Source organism: Mirounga leonina, unplaced genomic scaffold, assembly GCF_011800145.1.
Source record: "Mirounga leonina isolate KUSES-001 unplaced genomic scaffold, KU_Mleo_1.0 Mir_154, whole genome shotgun sequence".
Taxonomy (NCBI): domain Eukaryota; kingdom Metazoa; phylum Chordata; class Mammalia; order Carnivora; family Phocidae; genus Mirounga; species Mirounga leonina.
Genome location: NW_023270389.1, coordinates 48,177,093 through 48,202,600, shown reverse-complemented (window position 1 = coordinate 48,202,600; position 25,508 = coordinate 48,177,093). Strand labels below are relative to the sequence as shown.

The 25,508-nt window shown below is 38.0% G+C and overlaps 1 protein-coding gene across 4 annotated transcripts in view; it reads left to right on the top strand.

Annotated features, from left to right (window-relative positions):
• The window catches only part of RASAL2 (RAS protein activator like 2), a 365,020-nt gene that overhangs the window by 293,494 nt on the left and 46,018 nt on the right, over positions 1-25,508 (top strand). For all 4 annotated transcript variants that reach the window (XM_035010715.1, XM_035010714.1, XM_035010713.1 and 1 more), the window contains exons 6-8: positions 20,750-20,903; positions 22,804-22,902; positions 23,448-24,002. In XM_035010715.1, the coding sequence (XP_034866606.1) occupies positions 20,750-20,903; positions 22,804-22,902; positions 23,448-24,002 (808 nt within the window). The remainder of the gene's footprint in view (positions 1-20,749; positions 20,904-22,803; positions 22,903-23,447; positions 24,003-25,508) is intronic.

Sequence of the window (25,508 nt, the reverse complement as noted above, 5' to 3'; positions counted from 1 at the left end):
TATACCTCTTTGTTTTAAAGTAATCATTAAAAAGCTGATTGTTTTTCTAAGAATTAAAAACATTTTAAAGTCTCAATAAAATGGAATGACAAATTTTTTCAAAATACTGGTTTTTAAGAACAAGGACATTGTACAACCTCTGAAACACTCCCAGTTCAGTAGCCACTTTCTTAAACTCTGCAGCATCATGTGTATGTTTGGGTGACAAGGAAATAGTTTTTATAGGAGTACTTTATTTTTTAAACTTGCACTAAATACCACTTTCATAATTTCGAATTGCTCCCTCCTCTTCCATTTTGCTTTAGGTAGCCTAAAGGAATGCTTAGATTGAATTACCACTAGATTGTATTCTCCTAGAGTCTCCTATATGCTATTATATAGCTAGTGCACTTTTATTTAGCCTTTCCGATGACCTAAATTCATTATGTGTGCCTTCCATGCAGTTCTGCTTCAATCAATAGTATCTTTGTATCTCAAATACAGCATAATAAAAAGGTGCCAGTAAATCTCAAATATTTATATTTTTCAAATCCATTTGAATTATAGAAGTTTCTTATACAGAAAGCTTTCAAAAACTTTATTCTTCCCATAAAGGGATATACTCACTAGAGTTTGAATATATAATGTTTTTTTTTTAAACAGGCTCTCTTGCCTTCAGATCATCTGAAGATGCATATAAATAGAATTAAGGTACAAGATATTAATCAACTGAGTTCTTTGAATCAGTACCCTTATGGGTGAGACCAAAGATTTTTTTCAAAAACTGTGGTTTTCTTGGGTTATATGCATTGATTGCCCAAGTCAGGCCATTTCTTCCAAAATGGTATATAGTGTCTAAATCTCAGTAGCAAAACATTTCTGTTCTTATGTCAAATCCGTAGAAACTCTAAGCAGACCTAGTAAGCAACCCTTTTTTTCAGTTTTTAAATTATACAGTAAAATGCATATGTCTTTGTTTTAAAAACTTTCAGTACAGGGGCACCTGGGTGGCTCAGATGGAGCCCAGCACTGGGCTCAGCACTCAGCAGGGAGTCTGCTTGAGATTCTCTCTCTCTCTCTCTCTCTCTCTCTGTCTCTCTGTCCCTCTGCCACTCCCCTGCCACTCCCCTGCTTGTGTGTGTGCACAGGCTTGTGTGCACTATCATTCTCTCTCAAAAACAAATAAATAAAATCTTTAAAAAATATAAGTTTTAGTACATAAGTACAGATCAAAAAGCTGAAGTCCCCTTCACCCTGCCCATCTTTCCATACACATAACCTCATGAGCAGTTGTATATTTTCACACCTCTTTAAAAATCCATACATAAATGCACACATATATATGTTTTGCCTATTTTCATATAAGTGGAATCATATTACACATATTACTGTGTGATTTACTTTTTAATACAAATATTTTGGACAACTTTTATGTCAGTACATGTAAATCTACATTATTTTAACAGCTGCCTTCTTGGTATGCTACAGTTTTTTGTAACATATTCCACTTCTGTGATAGATACTTTAATTGTTTCCCCCTTTGGGGCACAAACTAGCGATACAGTGGACATTTCTGAACATACACCTTTTTTTGTCCTTATGTGATTGAGTCAGATTTGTGAAGTAAAACTACTAGATATAGCATATGCACATTATCAAATTATCCTTCAAAAAAGCTGTAGTAATTACCATTTCCACCAACAGAGTAGGATTACTTTTATCTTTTGGAGCCGGACAAGAGGCTTGAACTCACGACTCTGAAATCAAGACCTGAGCTAAGATCAAGAGTAGGAGGCTTAACCAGCTGAGCCACCCAGGCACCCCATGGATTACTTTAATCTTTTAAATAACATTTTACATTGTATCAATGTGATGGAATAAATACTAATAATAAACACCTATATAGTATTTACTATGTGCCAGACACTGTTCTAAGCATTTTATATAAACTAACTCTAATCATTACAACAAATCCTATGGGGTAGTTACTGTATTGACCTCATTTTGAGGATGAGGAAACGGAGACACAGAGAAATAAGTAAATTGTACAAGGTTAGAAAATGGCAGACCTGTGGTTCAAATCCAGGAAGTCTGGCTCTAGAGTCTACATTCTTAAACTTTATGCTATATTGCCTCTCAAAAAAAGATGCAGGGGGATGCATTTTTTTGTTTTGTGATTCCCTAATGCCTAATAAGTTGAACATCTTTTCACTTCTTCTATGACTTGTTTATTTATTGCTTTGCCCATTTTTCTATTGAGCTGTTTTGTCCTTTTTTCCCTGATTTGTAGTAGTGCTTTATTATTACTAGGGATTGTAAGCCACTGTTATGCATGTTGCTAAAATTATCTCCCAGTCTATTTCTTGTCTTTTAAAAATCATGTCTCTAGGGGTGCCTGGGTGGCTCAGTCACTTAAGCATCCAACTCTTGATTTAGGCTCAGGTCATAATCTCTGGGTCATGAGATCAAGCCCCATGTCCAGCTACACGCTCAGCGGGGAGTCTGCTTGTCCCTCTCCCTCTGCTCCTCCTTCCACCTGCACACACACACACACACACACACTATCTCTCTCTCATAAATAAATAATGAAAAATTAAAATCGTGTCAGTAAATTTTATAGAAGTGTTAGATTTTCTTTTCTTTTTTTTTTTTTAAAGATTTTATTTATTTATTTGACAGAGACAGTGAGAGCAGAACTCAAGTAGGGGGAGTGGGAGAGGGAGAAGCAGGCTTCCCGCTGAGCAGGGAGCCCGATGTGGGACTGGATCCCAGGACTCTGGGATCATGACCTGAGCTGAAGGCAGCCACTTAACGACTGAGCCACCCAGGCGCCCGAAGTGTTAGATTTTCATTTGGTCTAATATGCCAATCTTTTTCTTTATGACCTACCTCAACAAATTTGACCAGAACACAGAAGAAGTCAGAGATCTGTTTCTCATTACATTTCTCATTATGATCCTGTGCAAATCACTTCATCTCTCCCCACTTCAAGACGAAGAGAGATTCTATCTTGAAGTATCAGAGAATAATGCAGTAGTGATCATGATAGGAGTTCTTACAGGTTTTTGATAACCACAAAACTTATCTGCACTCATAGCATTTTAAAAAGGTAAAATTTTGGGCGCCTGGGTGGCTCAGATGGTTAAGCATCTGCCTTCAGCTCAGGTCATGATCTCAGGGTCCTGGGATCGAGTCCCGCATCGGGCTCCCTGCTCCTTGGGAGCCTGCTTCTCCCTCTGCCTCTCTCTCTCTCTCTCTCTGTCTCTCATGAATAAATAAATAAAATCTTTTAAAAAAAAATAAAAAGGTAAAATTTTCTCATGAGGTCTGAGTTACTGCTTAAGATGACTGAGACACAGTTTTAAATGAGTTTTGCTAAATATGATCAGTAAGCTTTTCTGTGCAAAATACAATAGGGTATTTTAACATGCAGACTTGACTGATCAGAAAGACCCTCGCAGCTCCAGGTTTGTCTAGCCAATGATCTACTGGTCATAAACTCTGCTATAAGGCTGTGGTGGAATTTGGTTACCAGTGTTGCTTTTTGGGTCCATTTATAGTAGTCCTTAAACTCAGAATTTCCTTTATGAAATTGTGGGGCACAGGCATACGAAGTAAAGCTTTTGCCAATTAATATTTCTAGAAACCAAATTTGATATACAGTAACATGTGTGATGGTTAGGTACATTCCAGAAAGCTATGTACTACAAAGGAATGTAGAGAACTAAAGACATGGCCCCCGACCTCAGGAGAGTCCAGTAAAAGAAGTCAGTGTCCAGGAGAAGATGGTACAGGTAGGCTGAGATGACTTCCTGCTGGATATTCAGGAAACATCTTTACTGGGCAGTGGCCCATGAATGGAACAGGTCTCATTTGAACTTAGAAACAGATACAGGGAGAGAGCTTTTCTCAGAATAGAAATAATGAGCAAAAACAGATTATAAGAAATGATGGAGCTTAAAGAGAAATTCTGAATAGTTCATGGTATACAAAGCAGGAAGGTAGGAAATAAGATTGGAAAGGTAAAATTCCAGTTTTGAAGTTGGTAGGTAAAAAGCTTCTGCTTTTTTTGTCTTAAAAATTACTCATTATAAGAAAAGAAATATGAACTCCATCTTTGATGAAACGAGGAGAAAGTTGAATGATAGATTACTTAAAATTAAGGGACAATCAGACTAGTTGCCTACAGAGTGAAATTCTGAAAAGAAGTCTATCACTTAGGATTCACACTGGCTGGTAGTTAACAGATAACTCCAAATAGTAATGGCTTAAACAAGTAAAATTATTTTTTCCTCACCTAAAAGAAATCTGAAGGTGGGCAGTCCAGGGCTAAGGGACCAAGGCTCTTTGTGAGCTTTTTCCTCTCCCATCCTTAGGGTCTTCAAGGATCTCTTTCTGGATACAGTGTAGCTACTAAAGCTTCAGCCATAGCACCCATGTTTCAGGTATCATAAAAGGGCACCTGTCTTCCAGTTAAGTGTTTTCCCTTTAAAGCCATTTCCCTGAAACCCCATCCAGTGACTTCTGTTGTGTCTCATTACCATCTCTTTCTGCAAGAGAGGCTGGAAAATGTTATACCTGGGTACATCATTTCCCCCCAGTAATGCCAGAGTCTGTTATTAAGGAGGGAGGGATGGACATTTGAAAGAAAACTAACAGTCTGTAACAAAAGAATGAGGTTGATTTACCCACCCACCTCCAGAATTCTGCAATGATTCAGCTCCCACCCAGCTCTAGAAGGCCAGCAGTCAGGCTTACATTTGTCACATAGCAAATTTGAGAAACTGAACCAACCCAGATAAAAAGACCTACAGACAGCAACATTTGTGTTCGCCTCTTACAAACCTCTATGGTAATTCCACTCCTAAGTATATCCAAGAGAAATGAAAACATTATGTCACCACAAAAACTTGTACATGAGTATTCATAGCAATATTATTCATAATAGCCAAAAAGTGGTTATGATCCAAATGTCCATCAGCTGATCAATGGATATACAGAACATGATATATCCGTACAATGCATTACAATTGACCCTTGAACTCAACACAGGGGTTAGATGTGCTGACCACCCTCTCCCCGCCCACCCCTGCAACAGTCGAAAATCCACATATAACTTTTGACTCCCCAAAAACCTAACTGCTAATAGCCCACTGTTGACCAGAATCCTTACGGGTAACATAAACAGTCAATTAACACATATTTTGTATGTTATATATATTATATTCTGCATTCTTACAATACAGTTAGCTAGAGAAAAGAAAATGTTATTAAGAAGATCCTAAAGAGGCGCCTGGGTGGCTCAGTCGTTAGTCTGCCTCCGGCTCAGGTTGTGATCCCAGGGTCCTGGGATCGAGCCCTGCATCGGGCTCCCTGCTCCGTGGGAAGCCTGCTTCTCCCTCTTCCACTCCCCCTGCTTGTGTTCCCTCTCTAGCTGTGTCTCTCTCTGTCAAATAAATAAAATCCTTAAAAACAGAAAATCCTAAGGAAGAGAAAATATATTTACAGTAATGTACTGTATTTACTGAAAAAGAATCCACTGTAAGTGGACCTGCACAGTTCAAACATGGATTGTTTAAGGCCAAGTGTATTATTCAGCCATAAAAAGGAATGAAGTACTAAAACATGCTACAACATGGATAAATCTTGAAAACCTTATGCTGAGTGAAAAAGACCATCACAAAAGACCATATTTTGTATGATTCCATTTATATGAAATGTCCAGAATAGGGCGCCTGGGTGGCTCAGTCGTTAAGCGTCTGCCTTCGGCTCAGGTCATGATCCTGGGGTCCTGGGATCGAGCCCCGCATCGGGCTCCCTGCTCTGTGGGAAGCCTGCTTCTCCCTCTCCCACTCCCCCTGCTTGTGTTCCCTCTCTCGCTGTGTCTCTCTGTCAGATAAATAAATAAAATCTTTGAAAAAAAAAAAAGAAATGTCCAGAATAAGCAAATCTGTAGAGACAGTAGATTAATGGTTGCCAGAGGCTGGGGATATAAGGTAGGGGGAGTCACGAATGAGGAATGACTGTTAATGGGCATGAGGCTTCTTTTTGGAGCAATGAAAATGTTTTAAGCTTAGATTGTGGTGACAATTGCACAAATCTGAATATACTGAAAACTGTATACTTTAAATGGATAGATTTTATGGTGTGTGAATCATATCTCAACCTCAATAAAAATGTTAAATTAAAAAAAAAACAAGAAACAGCTGGCCAGGAAATACTCTACAATGAAGCTGATTAGTCTATAAGCTCCATTCCAGTGCACAAAACTTCCATCGTGTTTTTTAAGTGCTTTACTATTAAATATAAACAGATAACCAAGAATCTCCAGATATTGGAGGAAAGTCTCCAACATAAAAGAGAGCAAAACAAACAAATAGGAGGGAGAAAAAAACAACCCAGGAGAAAAAGAAACACTGCACAGAGCCAAAAACAACTTTAAAGCATAATATTTTCTTTTCTTTTTTTTTTTTTTTAAGATTTTATTTATTTATTTGACAGAGACACAGCAAGAGAGGGGACACAAGTGAGGGAGTGGGAGAGGGAGAAGCAGGCTTCCCACTGAGCAGGGAGCCCGATGCGGGGCTCGATCCCAGAACCCCGGGATCATGACCTGAGCTGAAGTCAGACGCTTAATGACTGAGCCATCCATGCGCCCCTAAGGCATAATATTTTCAAAAGATAAGATTGTACATCTATGAAACAGTAACAAGATGATACAAGAAAAGGGACATCAAAGAAACAAGAAAGAGAGCTTAAGAATTAAAAAGTTTATCTTTTAATAAACTTGAGCACTCAGCAGGGAGTCTGCTTGAGATTCTCTCTCTCTCTCTCTCTCTCTCTCTCTCTCTCTGTCCCTCTGCCACTCCCCTGCTTGTGTGTATGCACAGGCTTGTGTGCACTATCACTCTCTCTCAAAAACAAATAAATAAAATCTTTAAAAAAAATAAGTTTTAGTACATAAGTACAGATCAAAAAGCTGAAGTCCCCTTCACCCTGCCCATCTTTCCATACACATAACCTCATTAGCTTTTATAGCTCAAGTCAAGTCACTGTCCCAGAAAGTAGAATAGAAATTGAGAAAATCAACCCAGAAGATTCTAGGAAAAGAGAACATAGAAAAACTTCAGAGAGGAAATTGTCAAAGAAACAATACAAGAAAATGTCTCAAAACAAGAAAACATAAATGTCCAGGTTAGAAAGGCCATCAAATTCCCAGCACAGTGAATGAAAAAAGACAAAAGACCCCCCCCACCCCAACACAAACACACACACACACATCAATTCACATCATCAAGAAATATCAGATCACCGAGACAAAAAAAAAATCTTAAAAGCTTCTGGAAAGAAAAAAATAGGTTACATACAGAGGAAGAGTGGGAGGATCACATTGTAATTCTCATAGAAATATTGAAAACTGGAAGTTGATGGAGAAATGTCTTTAAAATTCTGAGTGAAAATTATTTTCAACCTAATATTCCTTATACAGGGAAATCCTTGAATGTCAGTCACACTGAGGAGTTTGGATTTTATCATATAAGCAGTGGGGAGCCTTTAAACACTTTTGAGCAAGGAAATGACCTAATCAGAATTGTGCCATGTATAGATTAATCCAGGAATGGAATTTCAAATGATTTGGTGTGCACATACTAAGTTTGGGAAACCAGTTAGCAAAGAGCTATTGTAGGAAATAAGGCTGTAAGGAGGATAGTGACACTGGGAATGAAGAGGCAGAGTCAAGATAGGAGGAACATTTTAGAGGTGAAATCAATAGGATGTCACAAAGTCATCATAGTTCCAAAGCCATCTAATCAGATAAAAGCCAGTAAAGTGATTTCCTAGAATCAATATTGGCAACATTTTCAAATTAAAGCCATGTCATGTGGAAGGGTGTTGGGACAGGAGAAGACTGATATTTATACCTTTCATTCAAATGCATTTTTAAAAGGTTTAAAAAATGAGGAAATGCTGAAGAACAGTGGTCATACTACATTATCAGACATTCCAAGGTTCCAACTGTCTGCCGGGTGGCCAGCCTTGCCTGGAAACGCTACTTAAATTTACTGGTCTTGAAGTAAAGATAAACACATGGAGTAGAATTTTCTTAACCTCTTCACACATCCCTCAAATAAAAACCTTCACAGTGATGTCCTCAATTCTGAGGCCCACTGACAAAGCATGGTTTTAAAGCAGTTGGCTTGTTCATTGTCAGGAGATACCTAAAAGTTAAGTGTGGTGTTCATTTGTAGGGAGAATTTTGGGACAATATACTGAGCTTCTTGAGTTTCTCCTAATTAGAACTAATTTTTTAACTTACTTTGAATTTATATGCTCACAAGAAATTGTAAAAAATAGTATGTAGAGTCTTGTAAACCCCTCCCCCAACTCCCCCCAATAGCTATATCTTATAACTGTACTATAATATAAAAACCAGATAATTGATCTTGGTACAGTACTATTAATTGGACTACAGACTTTACTCAGTTTTCACCAATTTTCATATGCTCTGCATAGTTCTATGCAATTTCATCCTATGTATAGATTTGTGTAATCACCACCACAATCAAGATATAGATTTGTTCCATTACCAGAAAAAAACTCCTTCTGCCCCTTCACAGTCCTACCCGCCTCCCCACAACCATCCCTGTCCTCTAGCAACCACTAATTTGTTTTCCATCTCTATAGTTTTGCTATTTCAAGAGTGTTATATAAATGGAATCATATAGCATATAACCAATTAAGATTGCCATTTTTTCAGTGCATAGGATGCCCTTGAAAACCCCCCAAGTTGTTGCATCTATCAATAGTTTGCTCCTTGTTATTGCTGAGTAGTATTCCACTGTATGGATGTACCAGAGATTGTGAAATCATTCACCCACTGAAGAACATTTGGGTACACATGAAGAAAAGTTGCATATGCATAAGTTTTCACTTCCCTGGTGTAAATGCATGTGAGTGTAGTTGCTCGGTAGGATGGCACGCACATGTTTAGGTATACAAGAAACTGCCATATTCTTTTTCAGAGTATCTGTAACCATTTTACATTCCCACCAGCTATGTTTACAGTGTTTTTTATGTCCCAAGAGATAGTCACCTATGCTGTCTTCTAGAAGTTTTATGATTTTTAGCTTTTGTATTTAGGTTGCCAATCCATTTATTTAATCTTGTGTTGGCTTTAAATAAAAGATCTTGACTCAGAACTTACTGGCGTTCAGTCCAAGGTATCAAAACTAAGAACTTGTCCCAGCCAAGCCAGTTACAGGGAGTCTGCCTTCCTTTGGAGAGGGAAATATTGTAAACTACTTACTTCTCTCCTGATCTGCTCTTCCCTTCCAGCTTACTAGCCATGGTTTTAGAAGTTGCCAGAAGGTCCTGGGCAAGAGAAGTCAGAAAGGAGGAAAAAGGGGATAAGAAAGTTCTAGTACTATCTTAGCCTTCTATAATGCTGTCTGAGCCTGGCCAATGTTTAAAGCTTACTGTTCCCTCATGGGGTACTTTGGGGAATTCTTCACAAATGTCTCATCTCTGAGGAGCTCGCATCTATGGTTTCATTGAGGTTAGTGGGTATATGTCTATCCCAGGTGTTCACTAGCAACTCCTTTCACAATTTCTGGGGAGAAATTCTTGTTCTTCTGGTCTCTTTACCCTTCTAGTCCTTTGGTCCACAGGAAATACCACAATTCCTCTGCCCTGACAAACCTCTAGGAGTGCAGGCTAATCTAAAAGCGTCAACCCTCTTAGGTTCTGCCACCAACAGCTAATCATTTATCATCTAGATTTTCCAGATAGAATCAAACTTCACCCTATATGCATCATCTAGCCATTTCTCTGGTGGGAGGCAGGGAGATGAGCCTCACAGCTTTCTCCAAAAATTGTCTCTCACAAAATCCTTTCCCTTCTCTACACTCTGACCACTTTTTTTTTTTTTAAGATTTTATTTATTTGAGAGAGAGAGCACACAGCTGGGGGTGGGGCAGAGAGAGGGAAACCAGACTCTCCTTTGAGCAGGGAGCTCGACGAGGGGCTCGATCATGACCTGAGCTGAAGGCAGATGCTTACCTGACTAAGCCACCCAGGCACCCCTCTGACCACTTTTTATAGTCTTATTCTGAGAGGTTCAAGGTAATAGAACTGGCTCCAGAACATTTCCTTTGTAAATTCTACAGTTTGTCTAGTCCTTGACTTCAGTATACAAATCTGTTTTCTCTTAATGTCTCAATTGAAACTTCAATTTTGATATTTCATCAGATATGCATATAATACTTTTATTAATCTGTGGTCTTTAGCAAAACATACAAAGTGCGACATGGCCCTGTCCCTACCTAACTCTCAGCATTGTCTCCTACCACTCTATAACAAGTCTTTTACTTACCACACTGTTTTGTATTTCTTTGCTTTTGATCTTGCTGCCCTCTCTATCCCAAATACCATTTCCTATTCTTACCCCTTGTCCTTTGTCATAATTTACAACATTCTAACTCATATTCATGCCACCCAAATCAGGAGTCCAGTGCCTTTGGACTTCTTTGCCTTGTTCTTCCCATCCATCATCCTAAACTAATGGCCAAACTTATGGGACTTTTATAGGGCTACTTTCTACTGAATTTATCTTTTCACGTTTCTGCTTACTGCAGCAGATTGGAAGCTCCTCAAGAGTACAGACAGCCTTTGTATCCTCATCCCCTCATACAATGCCTGTCCTATTAAGGAACTTAATGTTTGTTAGCCTGAAACAGAAGACTGCAAATGAATTCTAGATAATAAAGAATAATATTTTTTAATATGGTATACTTGGATAGAAGGACAGTTTCTCAGAAATTATTGAATTTCAGGTTATTAATCAATACAGTCTGGCTGTAGATTATAGTTTCTCTTATCAGTGTTTACTGCTGTAGGCCAATTAAGGATCCCATAGTTTTATGAACTAAAATCCAATCCAATTGTATCATGATAGCATTTTATAATTCATTAGAATGCTTTATCTTAATAGAAAAGTTGTTTATGTACATTTATTCCTTCTGTCTTCATATTGTTCCAACAAAGAATATTTTGAAGAATAACTATCTTGATCTCAACCAAATGAATACTTCACATAAAATAAACTCATACATGTCATATGTGAAAAAGCCCCATGTCTGCAATGGTAGCCCCATTTGTGCTGTAGTTTATGAGATGTTTGTGAAATCATATGTTATAACATTTGGTTCTCACAGTAACTGTGTGAGGTATAGGAAATCATTATCCACATTTTACAAATGAGGTAACTATGGTTCAGAAAGAATAAATTATTTGTTCCACATCACATATAGCTAGCGAGTGGTTGGAGGTGACATAAATACATACTTTTGGCTCCGAGTCGAGTACCTTTTCCATTATACTCTCTGTTGCATGTGTTGATAGGAATCCTGACTTGCTGAGGAAATGATTGAGAAGGAAAAATGAAAGGTAAAAATCACACATATAGACATACACACAAACATACTCAAAACAACAGCTCTTAATAAGAGTAGAATACAGTGATGATGAATGTGCCAATTTGTGGCCATGATATTTTCACAATTTGTTGAAATAAAAAGTTGACTCCCTTTTGTACTCCTTTCATCTCTCCTACCCCTAATTCCAAATGTATTGGGTGAAAAAATAAAAGCACTAAAAGAAAATATAGTAGCTGGATTTCTTATGATCTTGGAATGGAAGAATCCTTTCTAAGCGTAAACTGGGGGAAGTAACTATGCATATGACAGGAAAAGTACTAATTTATTTAACATACAAAGAACATTTACATATCAGTTAAGTTCAACAATTAGAAAAAAGATTTAAGAACATGAAATAGCAGTTTGTAACTCACAGAAAAGGTAACTGAGATTGCCAATAAACATATTAAAATGTCTCAACCTCATAAAGAAATGCATAAGAAAGCAATAATGGAATAACATTTTTCACCAATTATCCTGGCAAAAGTTTTTCAAGTTCAGCCATATCCGGTTTTGGTGATAGCATATAGAAACATGCTGGTAGGAGTTTAAATTGATGCCATGTTTTGTGTAGGTTAATTTAGCAGTATCAAAATTTTAGATGTATGTACTCCTTGATCTAGCAGTTTCACATCTAGAAATTTAACCCATAAATCATGCACATGTGCATAACGATATGTATACTAAGATACTTTTTGAAACTGGGTGGTGATCACAGAAGAACAAAAGAAAGAAAGAAAAGGAAAGAGGAAAAAACTGAGATGGTCCTCAGGGACTGGTTGAACCACTATAGGTCCACACAAGGGAATACTATATGGTTATTAAAAAGAGGCGAATCATATCTATATGTTCCAATATGGACAGAAGTCCAAAATACACTCTAAAGGAAAAAAAGTATGGTAGAATTCCATTTGTGTGTGAATACGTATATACGTGTGTGTGTGTGAAATGTATGTGTATATATTTGGTTGTCTGTGTGTAAAAGGAGGGGTCACATTGTTAATAGTATTTTCTCCAGGAGATTGAGGAAAGTACCTATATTTACTTATATTCTTCACCTTCTATCCTTCTGGGCTCTTGGAATTTATTACCCATGAGTGTTTATTTCTTCATTGTTTAAGGGGAAGAAAGTGATTAATTAGGAAAAAAAAAAAAAAACTCTTCAAGCCCATTTCCATCTCATGTCTCCCTTAGCTATTTCCCAGTTACCACCTCTTCACTGTCAGACTCCATGAGTTAGTCTCCACTTTTTCACATCCGATTCATTATCTCTGCCCACTGCAATCTCATCTTTGTCCTTATTGCTTCACTAAAATTACTCTTACCGAAGTCTCAATTATCTCTCAGTCCGTATATCCAGTAGCTACTATTAATATTTTAACACACTGATCTGCAGTAATGGACAGTCCACGCTTCTTGAGAGCTCTCTTCCCTGGGCTTTTATGATACTCCAGTCTTCTAATTTTCCTTTGGTCTTTTAACTTCTACAGTCTCTTTTGTCAGTTTTATAGATTTAGATGTTAGCATTCCTTGGGTTATTTTCTTAGGACCTTTTCTTGATCTGCATGTTGTCCTGCAGTAGTCATAGTGTCAGTCTAGTCAGGCTGCTATAACAATACCATAGACTAAGTAGCTTATAATAAACAGAAATTTATTTCTCACAGTTCCAGAGGCTGAGAAGTTCAAGATCAAGCCTTGGGCAGATTTGGTGTCTGGTCCGGACCTGCTTTCTGATTCAAAAGACCCACCTTTTCACTGTGTCCTCACATGGGGGGAATGAGCAGTGGATCTCTCCTGGTTCTATTTTATAAGGGTACAAATCTCATTCATGAGGGCTCCACCGTCATTATGTAATCACCTCCCATAGGTCACCCCTCCAAATACTATCACCTTAGAGTTTAGCATTTCAACATAAATGGAGGGCGGGGGGACACAAACATTCAGTCTACAGCAAACATCTACCCAGAAAAACGTCGAACTTACCTTGTATGTAACTTGATTTTGTTTCCACCCTCACCTCAACAAGTGTTGCCTTTCATTCCCCATCTCTGTAAAGGACATCACCATCTTTCTGCCCAGGGGCTCATCCTTGGCTCTACCCTCTCCCTGATGGCTCCAACATTCCATCATTAAGACCTATTGACCTTCTAATTCTCTCTCAAATCCATCCACTTCTTTCCACTTCTGCTGATCTGTAGTTCATGATCTTGACTGAGGTTACTGCCATAATCTGTGAACTTAGTCTCTAGGTGTTCCATTTTTTCTCTCCCTCTCCATGTGCCCCTCTTTTCTCCACACCTTAGCCAAAGTACTCCTACTGAGGCACATCTGATTATGTTGTTCCCCCTCCACCACCCAAAACTTTTCTATGTCCATCCATAGGCCTTTGATCAAATTGAAGCACCCACATTACTACAAGTCCCATCATGGTAGCTCGTAAGCCTCAGTATTCCCCACCCCTCTTCTCTCAGCCCCTGTGCTCACCCACACTGCACCAGAGCCACAGTGCTGAATTCTCATCCATTCCTCAAACACCCCAGACTTGTATACTTTCATCACAGGCCTTCTCTCAGGCTAGCCATTCCCTCTAGAACTGCACCTCCATGTCTGCATGGAGCTAAGTTGAGGTGATAGGTTCACAGAGCCTCTTTCGCATCCTTTTTCATAGGTCTTATCACATTGTATTGTAATGGATAACTAGATTGTAAACTGTGTGTGAGTACAAGGACCATGTCTTTCTTCTTCACTATTGTATTCCTTGCATCTACCTCTAGTATAGTGCCTGACATATAATGTGCACCAAGTAATTGTTGGATGGATAGAGGGGGTCATACATACATATTCAACCAAAGGAGAAAGTAATGGGAAAGCAAATAGTCATGAGTTTAAGAATGAGTAAAAAGTAAATGTCATTGAATTCCACCAGTTTTTCCTCATTTATATTCCTTTCACCCATATTTAATTTATGGCAATAATGAGACTAAAAGTCTAACCTAATTTGGAGAAAGAGAAAAGTTATTAGTCTTTCCAATCACTCTTTAATAAGTATGTTAGTTGAGTTTTTGTGAGTATGGTTTGGTTTAGTTGGTTTTGTTTCAAATTTTATTTAAATTCCAGTTAGTTAATATACAGTGTAGTATTAGTTTCAGGTGTACAATTGAGTGAACCATCACTTAAATACAACACCCAGTGCTCATCCCAACAAGTGCCCTCCTTAACGCCGATCGCCTGTTTAGCCCATCCCCCGCCCACCTCCCCTCTGGCAACCCTTGGTTTGTTTGTTTGTTTGTTTTAAAGATTTTATTTATTCATTTGAAACAGAGAGATACAGAGAGAGAGCGAGAGCATGAGCAGGGGAGAGGCAGAGGGCGAGGGAGAAGCAGGCTCCTCGCCGAGTCAGGAGCCAGACGTGGGGCTCGATCCCGGGACCCTGGGATCATGACCCGAGCCGAAGGCAGATGCTTAACCATCTGAGCCACCCAGGCGCCCCAACCCTCGGTTTGTTGTCTGTAGTTAAGAGTCTGTTTTATGGTTTGCCTTCCTCTCTTTTTTACCCCCCTACATTCATCTATTTCATTTCTTAAATTCCATATATGAGTAAAATCATATGGTATTTTTCTTTCTTTGAATTATTTCACTTAGCATAATACTCCCTAGCTCTGTCCACATTGTTGCAAGATTTTTTTTTTTTTTTTTACAGCTGAGTAATATTCCATTGTGTATATACACCACAACTTCTTTATCCATTTATTAGTCAATGGACATTTGGGCTCTTTCCATAATTTGGCTATTGTTGATAATGCTGCTATAAATGGGGGTGCATGTATCCCTTCAAATCAGTATTTTTGTATCCTTTGGGCAAATACCTAATAGTGCTATTGCTGGATCATTGGCTAGTTCTATTTTCAACTTTTTGAGGCACCTCCATACTGTTTTCCAGAGTGGCTGCACCAGCTTGCATTCCCACCAACAGTGTAAGAAGGTTCCCTTTTCTCCACATCATTTCATGGGTATTAAAAATTCAGTATAGTTGTGTTTAATTTAATAGGCACTGGTAGATCTTATTCCATTTGCAATTTAAGGACAAAAAAAAGTAATAGGTATATTACAGTATGGTACAGTTTCTGGGGGTTTTTTTTGTTTTGGTTTGGTTTGGTTTTTTTTTTGTTCTTTTTTTGGTACAGTTTCTGTAAAGGGATTGTTCCTAATGTCTGTCATATTGGAGGTTAGATGGGTTTTCTGCCCTCCTAAACATGTTTAATATTTATGATCTTGTCTTTCTTTGGTGTCTTCCTTCATTGCATGTATACATGTATATGTACCAAAATAGGTTGAATGTCATTTTTGTCTATGATGATAAATTTCCTTACCATGAGTTTGTTTGTTTTAAGTGACAGCTCAGGCTGACAAATATCCTTTTTTGCCATTAGCAATTGGGCTCATTAGACCATCCTGTCTAGAGGCTGAGAGTTAGGGAAAGGGAAGATCAGCAATATATGTCATGTTTCCATAAATAGCTTTCTGTGTGAGTGGTTGTGTGGTATATTTTTTAAAGCTAACATAAAAATCAGTGAGTAATTTAAGCAGGAGGGACTGGCTTTAACTGCAGCAGATAAACCAGTACAGCGAGGATCCTCAGGGAGGACATTCTTCTGAGTCCACAGTAGAATTCTGGTGAATGAGTTCTAATTTCTTCTTTGTTGTTGTTTTTTAGTCCAAGGGAGGAAATCTTTAAAATTATAGTACAGGGAAAGATCTGCTTTTTCAATAGATCTACCAGGTCGAAAAACAATAAAATGTAGGGTGCACGTAAAGCCACATTTTTCCCAAAGTGAGATCTCAGATGCAATTTTTAAAAACTTATTGGACCCTACGCATATTTATTGGTAGAGTATTAGGATACTGAATCTCATTAGTTACTACCTGGGAAATTCTCAAACAAGGTAAAGTGCCTTGGGAATACATACTGGTGAATATAAGCATAGATTGCTGCACCCACCTTATGGCTGAGCTGTTTCTTCAAGAATTCAGTGAAGCAATCTGGAATCATAACTGCCAAGCCCAGCAGAAATTCACCTGCGCTGGCGTGCAGGGTTTTGTGTGGCAATAAGCATTTTTAATTAAAAGTTTCCCGGATGATTTGGAACTGAATCTGTAAACACGTGGCGGATTGAGCTAACACATCCAAGCACCATTGGCACTTTGGGGGAAATATGGCTTTTAAAAAAATTGAATGGTTATGCTGAGGAAAATCCAGCTGTGTTTTACTTAACATCACACTAATCAGAGTTCTTTGACTCCTTTTTTTTTTTTTCTATCAGTCTATCCAGTGGTGTGTGTATTGGCTCCCCATCCCCCAACCCTTCACTTTTTTCTTTTAAGACTGATTTTAAGATAGGGAATACTTATTACTGTAGTGAGTAATTGAAGGCTTCTCTTGTCTTGTAGTTTATCTCTTAAATAGGTCAGAAGCAGCAGGTAATCTTCATCAGCAAAGCAATTAGATTGTTAACCCTTACCTATCACGTTGCTAGAGGCCTTGGAGTTTACATAGCAATCAAGGTTGTTTGCTCACCTTAAAACAAAAATGTAAAGAATATGATGTTCCTTAACTGAAAGTAAAATTGCTTCTGGAAAGCAGTTTCCCAATTAAACCAAGAAATAATTATATTGGAGCCCTGAATTATTCTTACATAGTGTTTGGGATGATGGGGGTTGGGGGTAGAAGTGCAGGTGGTGGGAAGAGAACCGTGGCTAGTCGTCAAGGGATTCGCAAGGTTCACTTTTCAAGGCTGGGTTCCTTGATGAAGGCCATTGTCAGACTGGACTGGGAAAAATGGCTTTAAACTCAAATTATTCTCTCAATAAATCCACGTTCTGCTTTACATTAGAGAAGTACCTGCAGTGGCATACAGGGCTGTTAAAACTCTCTACTTAGAAGATCTAAGAAAAATCCATTCACATGAAGGTACAGGAGGAGGTAAACATGATTTAGAGGGGACTTGAGTTACTAATGCTATTACATAGAAATATTTACCCAGATAATACCTTCCCCCAACCTCAAGCCATTCCCAGGCTGCTTGATCTTCCTGTTTACTGTAATCCTGCTTCTCTGGGAATTACTTCTGTCTTCCCGGAGACTTTCTTCCCAAAGAGGTAGGGCTTGCTTATTTATTCAGTAGTAATGTTGAACATCCTAGTGACCTTGGTGTTCAATTCATGGGTGTGAGGGTGTACATGTGTGTATACACACGTACATACGTGCTGAACAATAGGAGGTTCTGAACTACATATTAATAATTGCAATTTCAATACCGAGGAGAAGTTTTGAATTCTAATTCCAGATGTCTTGGTTGTAATATCTGTTGATGGCTGCATTTGGAAGTTAGACGTGAGTATCGAATTGAAATGAAATTTGTTCAGCATTGGAAATACAGTGAATAAGAATTTTATCCAATTTTCTCTTTTAAAAAAATTGTGTAATCCAGATAAGTTAATATAAAATAATATCTAGGGACACTAAACTAGGGTAAACACTGCAAAAGAAATAGAACAGATGTGAGAGAAAGATTGTTCTTGCAAGTGGGATGTAGCAAATACCTTCTAGTGGAGGGCAGGGAATCACGGAGGAGGCGAGCCAAAGCTCAGATTTGTCCCTGAGTTAAGAGATTCTCCTCCACCCACAGAGTTGCCTCTGTTTTTTTCCTACAGCCTTTGACTTTGAGAAACTCTGAGTGGAAATGAGTAGGGACGTTGCCATTCCTTCTTTCCTGTCTTAAAATGGTCACATTCGCAGAGCATGCTCCCGAGTCCTTCAAACGATAGCTTCTCCCTGCTGCCTCCCAGCCCTGCTCTCCTTCTAGGTGGAGCACCATGGCAACAGGCCCAGCCTAGAGCCCAGAACCTTGTTTGTGTTACCTGAGGGGCTGGCTGGATGCAGCCTGAGGAAGAGAAGAAGGAATATTACCTATCCTGCTGCCTCTTTGGAAGATGACTTCATGTTGCCTTGTTTGGGTTTCTGTTCGACTTCTGTTGGAGACTTGAAATTACACCTGGAAAACATTTATCCAAAGATGTTATCAGTCACCGGAGGCAGCAGGGAAAGTCTCTTCTGTTGGTTCTTGTCTCCTAAGTAGAGAGTTGTTGTCTGAGGTAGCGCAGAAAGTGCCTCACGACGCCGGGACATGCGGCTCCGCTATGGTTTGGGGTTGCGCTGCTGGGTGGCTGTACAATTGCTTCATGTAGGTAGGCGTTTGTTCTGGTGAAAACAAAATTAATTTCTGTTTTGAGAATATTTTCCTTGAGAATTTTCAAAATAAAAGTAAGCCCTTTGTCAGACCTGCTTCGATTTCAAATAGGCCTTCATCTTTCCTATCGGGAGGCTCCTTCCCAGAGCACGAGCAGCTTTCCTTAGCCCTTGCTGGGAAAAAGGGGCTGCAATGATTGTTTTATATGTGTTTTAAAAACGTTGCAGTACCCTGTTCGCTCCACTGGCTCCCTATGAAACATACTGAGAAAGGTTATATGGTAATTATATGAAAGTAAAATTTGTTGTAGCCTTTAGTTAGAGTTGCGGTGCTGTGTTTGCAGTATATAACATGTCATTATCTTGTCCAAGAGGACAAAGGGAAAGAAATGTCACCTTGTTATATTTTCATGTACAAAACATTCGGTGGCATTTGTCCCTTTTGTACATGCTTTGTATTATCCATGGGAAATACACATATTGGCTTTTTGACCTTAGGAAGGCTGCTGAGTATCAGAACACATGTTTTTCAGTGTAAACATTAAATGGTAGTTGTTTTTCATGTGTGTGGAAAGAAGAATGGATGCAACGTCTTACTGCTTGAGGTGTTTCTTACTGTATGGAGCTTGATGAAACAGTGTGAGAATGGAAACAAAAGGCAAAGAGCTGCCTTTAGTGCTCGCTTCCTGTATCTCATTGCTTTATAATTTAACCAAAAGCCACTCTGATACTAATGTTAACGTAGTCGTTTCAAGGAAATAAGTGAAGCTCCTTATTTAATGTGTTTTCCAAAAACAAATGTCTTTACACAGGCATTTCTTTTTATCCCTATTCCTGGGTAGTTCTACTCGAAACATATATCTATTTAACTCTGGGTATTTTAGTCAATAAATTCTGTAATTACTGAGTAAAACTGCTTGGCTATCCAGTTCTGGATCTAAGAATATTTTACTTGGTATCATTTGACTTCGTTAATTCTTCCCAAGCTGGAAGGCAGCGAGGGGCCAGCTCCTGTCATGCAGGAGTCATTCCCAACATTCTTTTTTAAACAAACCATAAGAGACTCTTAATCTGAGGAAACAAACTGAGGGTTGCTGGAGTGGTGGGGGGTGGGAGGGAGGGGGTGGCTGGGTGATGGACACTGGGGAGGGTATGTGCTACAGTGAGTGCTGTGAATTGTGTAAGACTGATGAATCACAGACTTGTACCTCTGAAACATAATACATTATATGTTAATTAAAAATTAAAAAAAAAACAACAACAACAAAAAAATTTTATAAACAACTGAGAAACAGAATCGGTCAGGATGCCTGAATGTTGTTGACAAAGATTTGTTCTTCTAGATGAGAGTTTGAACATTTCTTTCGAGGGTGGGAGGTTTCTTCGGGCGTTTTATTCTTTATTCATGTTTGTACAGTAAAGCATGGATATGACCAAATGCTTGCCAGAAAAGAATTCCGCATTGAGATGGAAATCAGATCTTTTGAAAGGCAGGGTCTTGTGCTGAAAAGTTTGGCTTTGACTCTGTGTGTGAGTGTGTTTATTCTGCCAAAGCAGAAAGAAACAGAATGAGGGTTCAGCCACTACTATTTTGTGAAGGAGAGAAAAGGTTCAAGCTATAACGTGAAAAAAAGAAGGAAAGAAATAAAACATGTCTTTTGATAATACCTTTGCATGAAAAAAGAATATATAAGCTACCTTGAATAGTATGTATTTCTTCATCTTCAAGATAGGAATGAGGATAAAAACAATGTCCGTAGTGGAGCTTTTTGAACTCCCTTGAGACTGGTAAAGTTATAATATGTTTTTGTGTTGTACTGAAAAAAAAAAGTGTGTATATGTGTGTACACACACAAATACATATGTGGTTTATATGTGCCATGTGACTATGGCTACTATTATTATTATTATGGATTAACTATTAATTTGCTCCTTATTTCCTTTTCCCTTAGGAATTTATACATTTGTTGTTAGCTTCCAGTGCATTAGTCCTTCATTTTCTTGTAGGCCAAGTAGTTACACTGTCTAAAATATCTTTTTCTACTTTTAGGGCTCGTGGTCTGCCTAAACTAAAAGAGTCACGTTCCCATGAGTCCTTGCTGAGCCCTTGCAGTGCAGTGGAATGTCTGGATCTTGGCAGAGGAGAGCCTGTATCAGTGAAACCTCTCCATAGTAGCGTCCTTGGACAAGACTTCTGCTTTGAGGTAAAAAGTATAGAAAGAAGGAAGAGAGGTTAAACACCAAACATTTTCTATCCAGTAATTTTATGATTTCATTATTATGGTATTGATGATTTGATCGTCTTAAGTGACTTTCAGTTGCTGAAAATTGCCTACTTATAGGAAAATGTTGGAAATCTATTAATCTAATTATATTGGTCATTAAAGTTATTGATGATGGCTTCTCAATCCTTTTGGCCTAGTCTGCTTTCAAAATAAATGGGTTCTTATTATATTCTCGGCAGAGGTCACAAGCCTAACAATAACTTAACTGAGTTGGTATTTTAATTTTTTCATTTTTTTTCCTTTTTTAACATTTTTTATTCTTTTATTTATTTTTTTATTATGTTCAATAATTTTTTAGTTTTGATAAAGATATCACCCACTGTGTTATCTTTCTCCTGAAAACCTAAGCCCCCAATTTTAATGATTCTTTGAGAAGATTAACCCAAAACCATAATTTTTCTAACTACAACCTGGGCAGTTCAAGATCTGAGGCTGTGTCTTATTTATTTTTGTAATCCCCTGCACACAGCCCGGTCCCTGGCACATTGCAGGTACCTAATTTCTTGAATGAATAAATTGCTCTTCACCAATAAATTATGACCATCACTTTTTATAAGGTAATTTCTCCCTCCCAAACTAAATATACACAATTGACCATTTGTAATTTAAAGTGTAAAACTACATATAAATACACACACACATACGTATACATACATATATATTATATTACATACATATATGTATGTATGTATGATTGTTAGGGTTAAGATTTAATTAATTAACATGAACTTACTAAGTGACTAATACGAATCCTGTGATAGATCGTGTAGGAGTTGAAAGGTGTTTGACCCCTGTTCTTATGGATCTACCCTGTCCAACAGAAATATAATGCTAGCCAAATATGTAATCTAAAATCGAAAATTTTAGTAAACCCAAATATCATCATTTTAACAGGTAACTAATATAAAATTATCAATGAGATTTTTTTACATTCTTTTTTTTTTTTTTTTAAGCTAAGTCTTCAAAAGCTGATGTCTATTTGACGTTTACAACACATCTCGTTTTGGACTAGCTGCATTTGAGGTGTTCACTAGCCACATGTGGCTAGTAGCTACCATACTGAACAGTACACATAATCTGATCTGATTCACTAGGTTGTACCCATAGATTGAGTTAATATGTGAGCATACTCGAAATATTCGAACAGGTCAGTTATTGGTGTTCTTTTTTACAAAAGTCACGTGGATTTTCCCTATTTGTGGAGCTCAGTTCAACAGGCTGTGTACCAGGCCCAGTGTTAGGTGCTAAGTATATAAAGAGCATAGTTCATTTTTAAAGGACAACGATAATAGTGGTCAGTAACTGGAAATGAACAAGCCGGTTGCCTAGTGGAGGAGAAATGGATTCCAAAACATTAATTCAGTACTGCTAATTCTTCTCACTTTCATGGAGTACCCTTTCTGTAATATTATAGCGAAGGCAGTCCCAAGAAATTTGACAAGCTATTTTAGAGGCTCTCTTGCATTTTCAGTTATTATTTTCTTAATTCACTCAGGATTGAGTGTATTTATTTTCAAGCCTGGAAGGTTTTTAATTTTTGATCTTTCCGAACCAAAGGCCAGTTTTAGTTTCCTGACCTGAATTCTCAATGGTTTTTGTTCTCCTACCCAGAAATGAGTGCGGATGCTCCCTACGTGAGAGAACAAAAAGTAGATGCAGATGTAGAATAGAGATATCACAGAACTACCAAATATCATTTCCATTTTGTGTGTTATGATTTGGGTTCATAGCATATTCCTAACTCATAAATGATAGAATTACAAAAATAGAGCCCCCAAACCCTGTTTCCTTTTCCTAATCTCTAATCTTTATGTTGAAGGTTACGTACTTAAGTGGAAGTAAATGCTTCAGCTGTAACTCTGCTTCAGAGAGAGATAAGTGGATGGAAAACCTTCGTAGGACAGTTCAGCCAAATAAGGTAACAGTGGCTTTGAGTGTCTAAGAAACGTCTAACTCTGTAAGCAGTAAGTTGATAGAAAATAAATGAGGCAATCACACCTTAATTTTTATTTACGTGTTATGCCACTTTACACTCAAAATAATCTTATTGCAGATATTTTTGTGATTTTACCGGTGTGGGTAAGAAGACTCAGAAGTTACATCACGTGCCCAGGTCGGAAGCTGGTGCATGACAGAAGTGGGACTAGAACACTAGTTTCTTAACTACTTATCTCTTCTTTTATTTGCATAAATTGGGCCAGTTGCTACTAGACTGGCTATATTAGAACTTACATTACAGGATGATATTTTTTTTAACCCAAGTAAATTGAGTGTATGAGGCTAAGATTCTAATATCTTCTTATTTAGAGCTTGCTATTATCCTGAACAAAGGGAAAGCAATCCCTTTCATTATTTAATGACTACCCTTAATAAAGTGCCTGGTCAGTATCACCTACTTTAAAAGGAAAATGTTGTTTTTCTGGGACTTCAGCTTTCCAACTCTACTTTGTTGCTTTTTTATAGGACAATTGCAGACGAGCTGAAAATGTTCTTCGTTTATGGATCATTGAAGCCAAGGACCTTGCCCCTAAAAAGAAATATTTCTGTGAACTGTGCCTTGATGATACCCTCTTTGCTCGTACAACCAGCAAGACCAAAGCAGATAATATTTTCTGGGGTGAACATTTTGAATTCTACAGCCTTCCACCTCTTCATAGCATCACAGTTCACATTTATAAAGATGTGGAAAAAAAGAAGAAAAAAGACAAGAATAATTATGTAGGGCTAGTCAACATTCCCACTGCCAGTGTGACCGGTCGCCAATTTGTAGAAAAGTGGTATCCAGTGAGTACCCCTACACCCAACAAAGGAAAGACAGGAGGACCTTCTATTCGGATTAAATCACGTTTCCAAACTATCACCATTCTGCCTATGGAGCAATACAAAGAATTTGCAGAATTTGTCACCAGCAACTACACCATGCTGTGTTCTGTCCTTGAACCAGTAATTAGTGTGAGAAATAAGGAGGAGTTGGCCTGTGCCTTAGTGCACATTCTTCAGAGTACTGGTAGAGCCAAGGTAAGTGGAAAAGGAGGGCTGCATTAGCCAAAATCTCTTCCCTACCTTTTATGAAGAAGCATATATACTATGTTTCATGTATAGATCCAGACTGGAGAAGTATGCTTTGCTATTGGTTAAAAAAAAAAAAAAATTAGGAAGGAAGTCTAATAGTAGTAGTAGTAGATCCAGGGATTGGGGATTATAAAACAAGGAAGTAACATGGAGAAACGAGCAGATATTTATTTAAAGTCCATTTGCATGAAACATAGACACCAGGGCGAGCTCTTCATTGTCTGGCGGAAGAAATGGTACCATTGGTGTGCTAATCCTACAGTGTGTTCAAGATTAGTTCCAGAGTGTGCTGAATGATGGTTATACTCCTTCCTATACTTTAAGATTAACTGATGACTCTATTCCCTAGTCACAGAAGGAGGTATTCCAGAAGCCCAGTAGGCATCAACAAGAGTCTTCATGGAATTAAAATACCAAGGGATATTGATTAGTAGCTGTTTCATGATAATCTTAACCTCATTTCATCCTGGATAGAAGTAAAAATTCAGGAATTTGGAAAAAGAGAAATATGCTAATTATATGAAGAAAACCAACCAACTGATAGTCTTTGATCAGCCTAAACTATGATAATTACCATCTCTGTGAGGCATATTCGCTAGGCCGAGTCTTCATTATATTGTATGCAAATGGATCACGGTAAAATTGTATTTTAGATCTAGAGTTCACAGAATAATTTATTTAGAACCAAACAATAAAAGTAAGTGCTTTTAAGATTTCATGATACAAATCAGAATAATATATCAGTATATTCAATCTACAGTCCCTTATCTAAATGCCTTCCTACTGATTATCATTTTTGTAGTTGAAAGTTTTGATTATAATTTTGAGTTTTCTAGTGTTACAAACGCGTATGAGTTTGGGATGAGGTGCCATTGAAATTTTGAATTTCATCTTGGAAAGTGTATGGATATGTTCATTCTGCTCTTCCATTGCTTAAGGTTCAAGATATATATATATATATCATATACGTATATGATATATATATCATATACGTATATGATATATATATTTTTTAATTCTTATGTTAATCCCCATACATTACATCATTAATTTTAGATGAAGTGTTCCATGATTCATTGTTTGTGCATAACACCCAGTGCTCCATGCAGAATGTGCCCTCCTCAATACCCACCACCAGGCTAACCCATCCTCCCACCCCCCTCCCCTCTAGAACCCTCAGTTTGTTTTTCAGAGTCCATCGTCTCTCATGGTTTGTCTACCCCTCCGATTTCCCCCGCTTCATTCTTCCCCTCCCGCTACCTTCTTCTTCTTCTTTTTTTTTTCTTAACATATATTGCATTATTTGTTTCAGAGGTACAGATCTGAGATTCAACAGTCTTGCACAATTCACAGCGCTTACCAGAGCACCTACCCTACCCAGTGTCTATCACCCAGTCACCCCATCCCTCCCACCCCACCCCCCACTCCAGCAACCCTCAGTTTGTTTCCTGC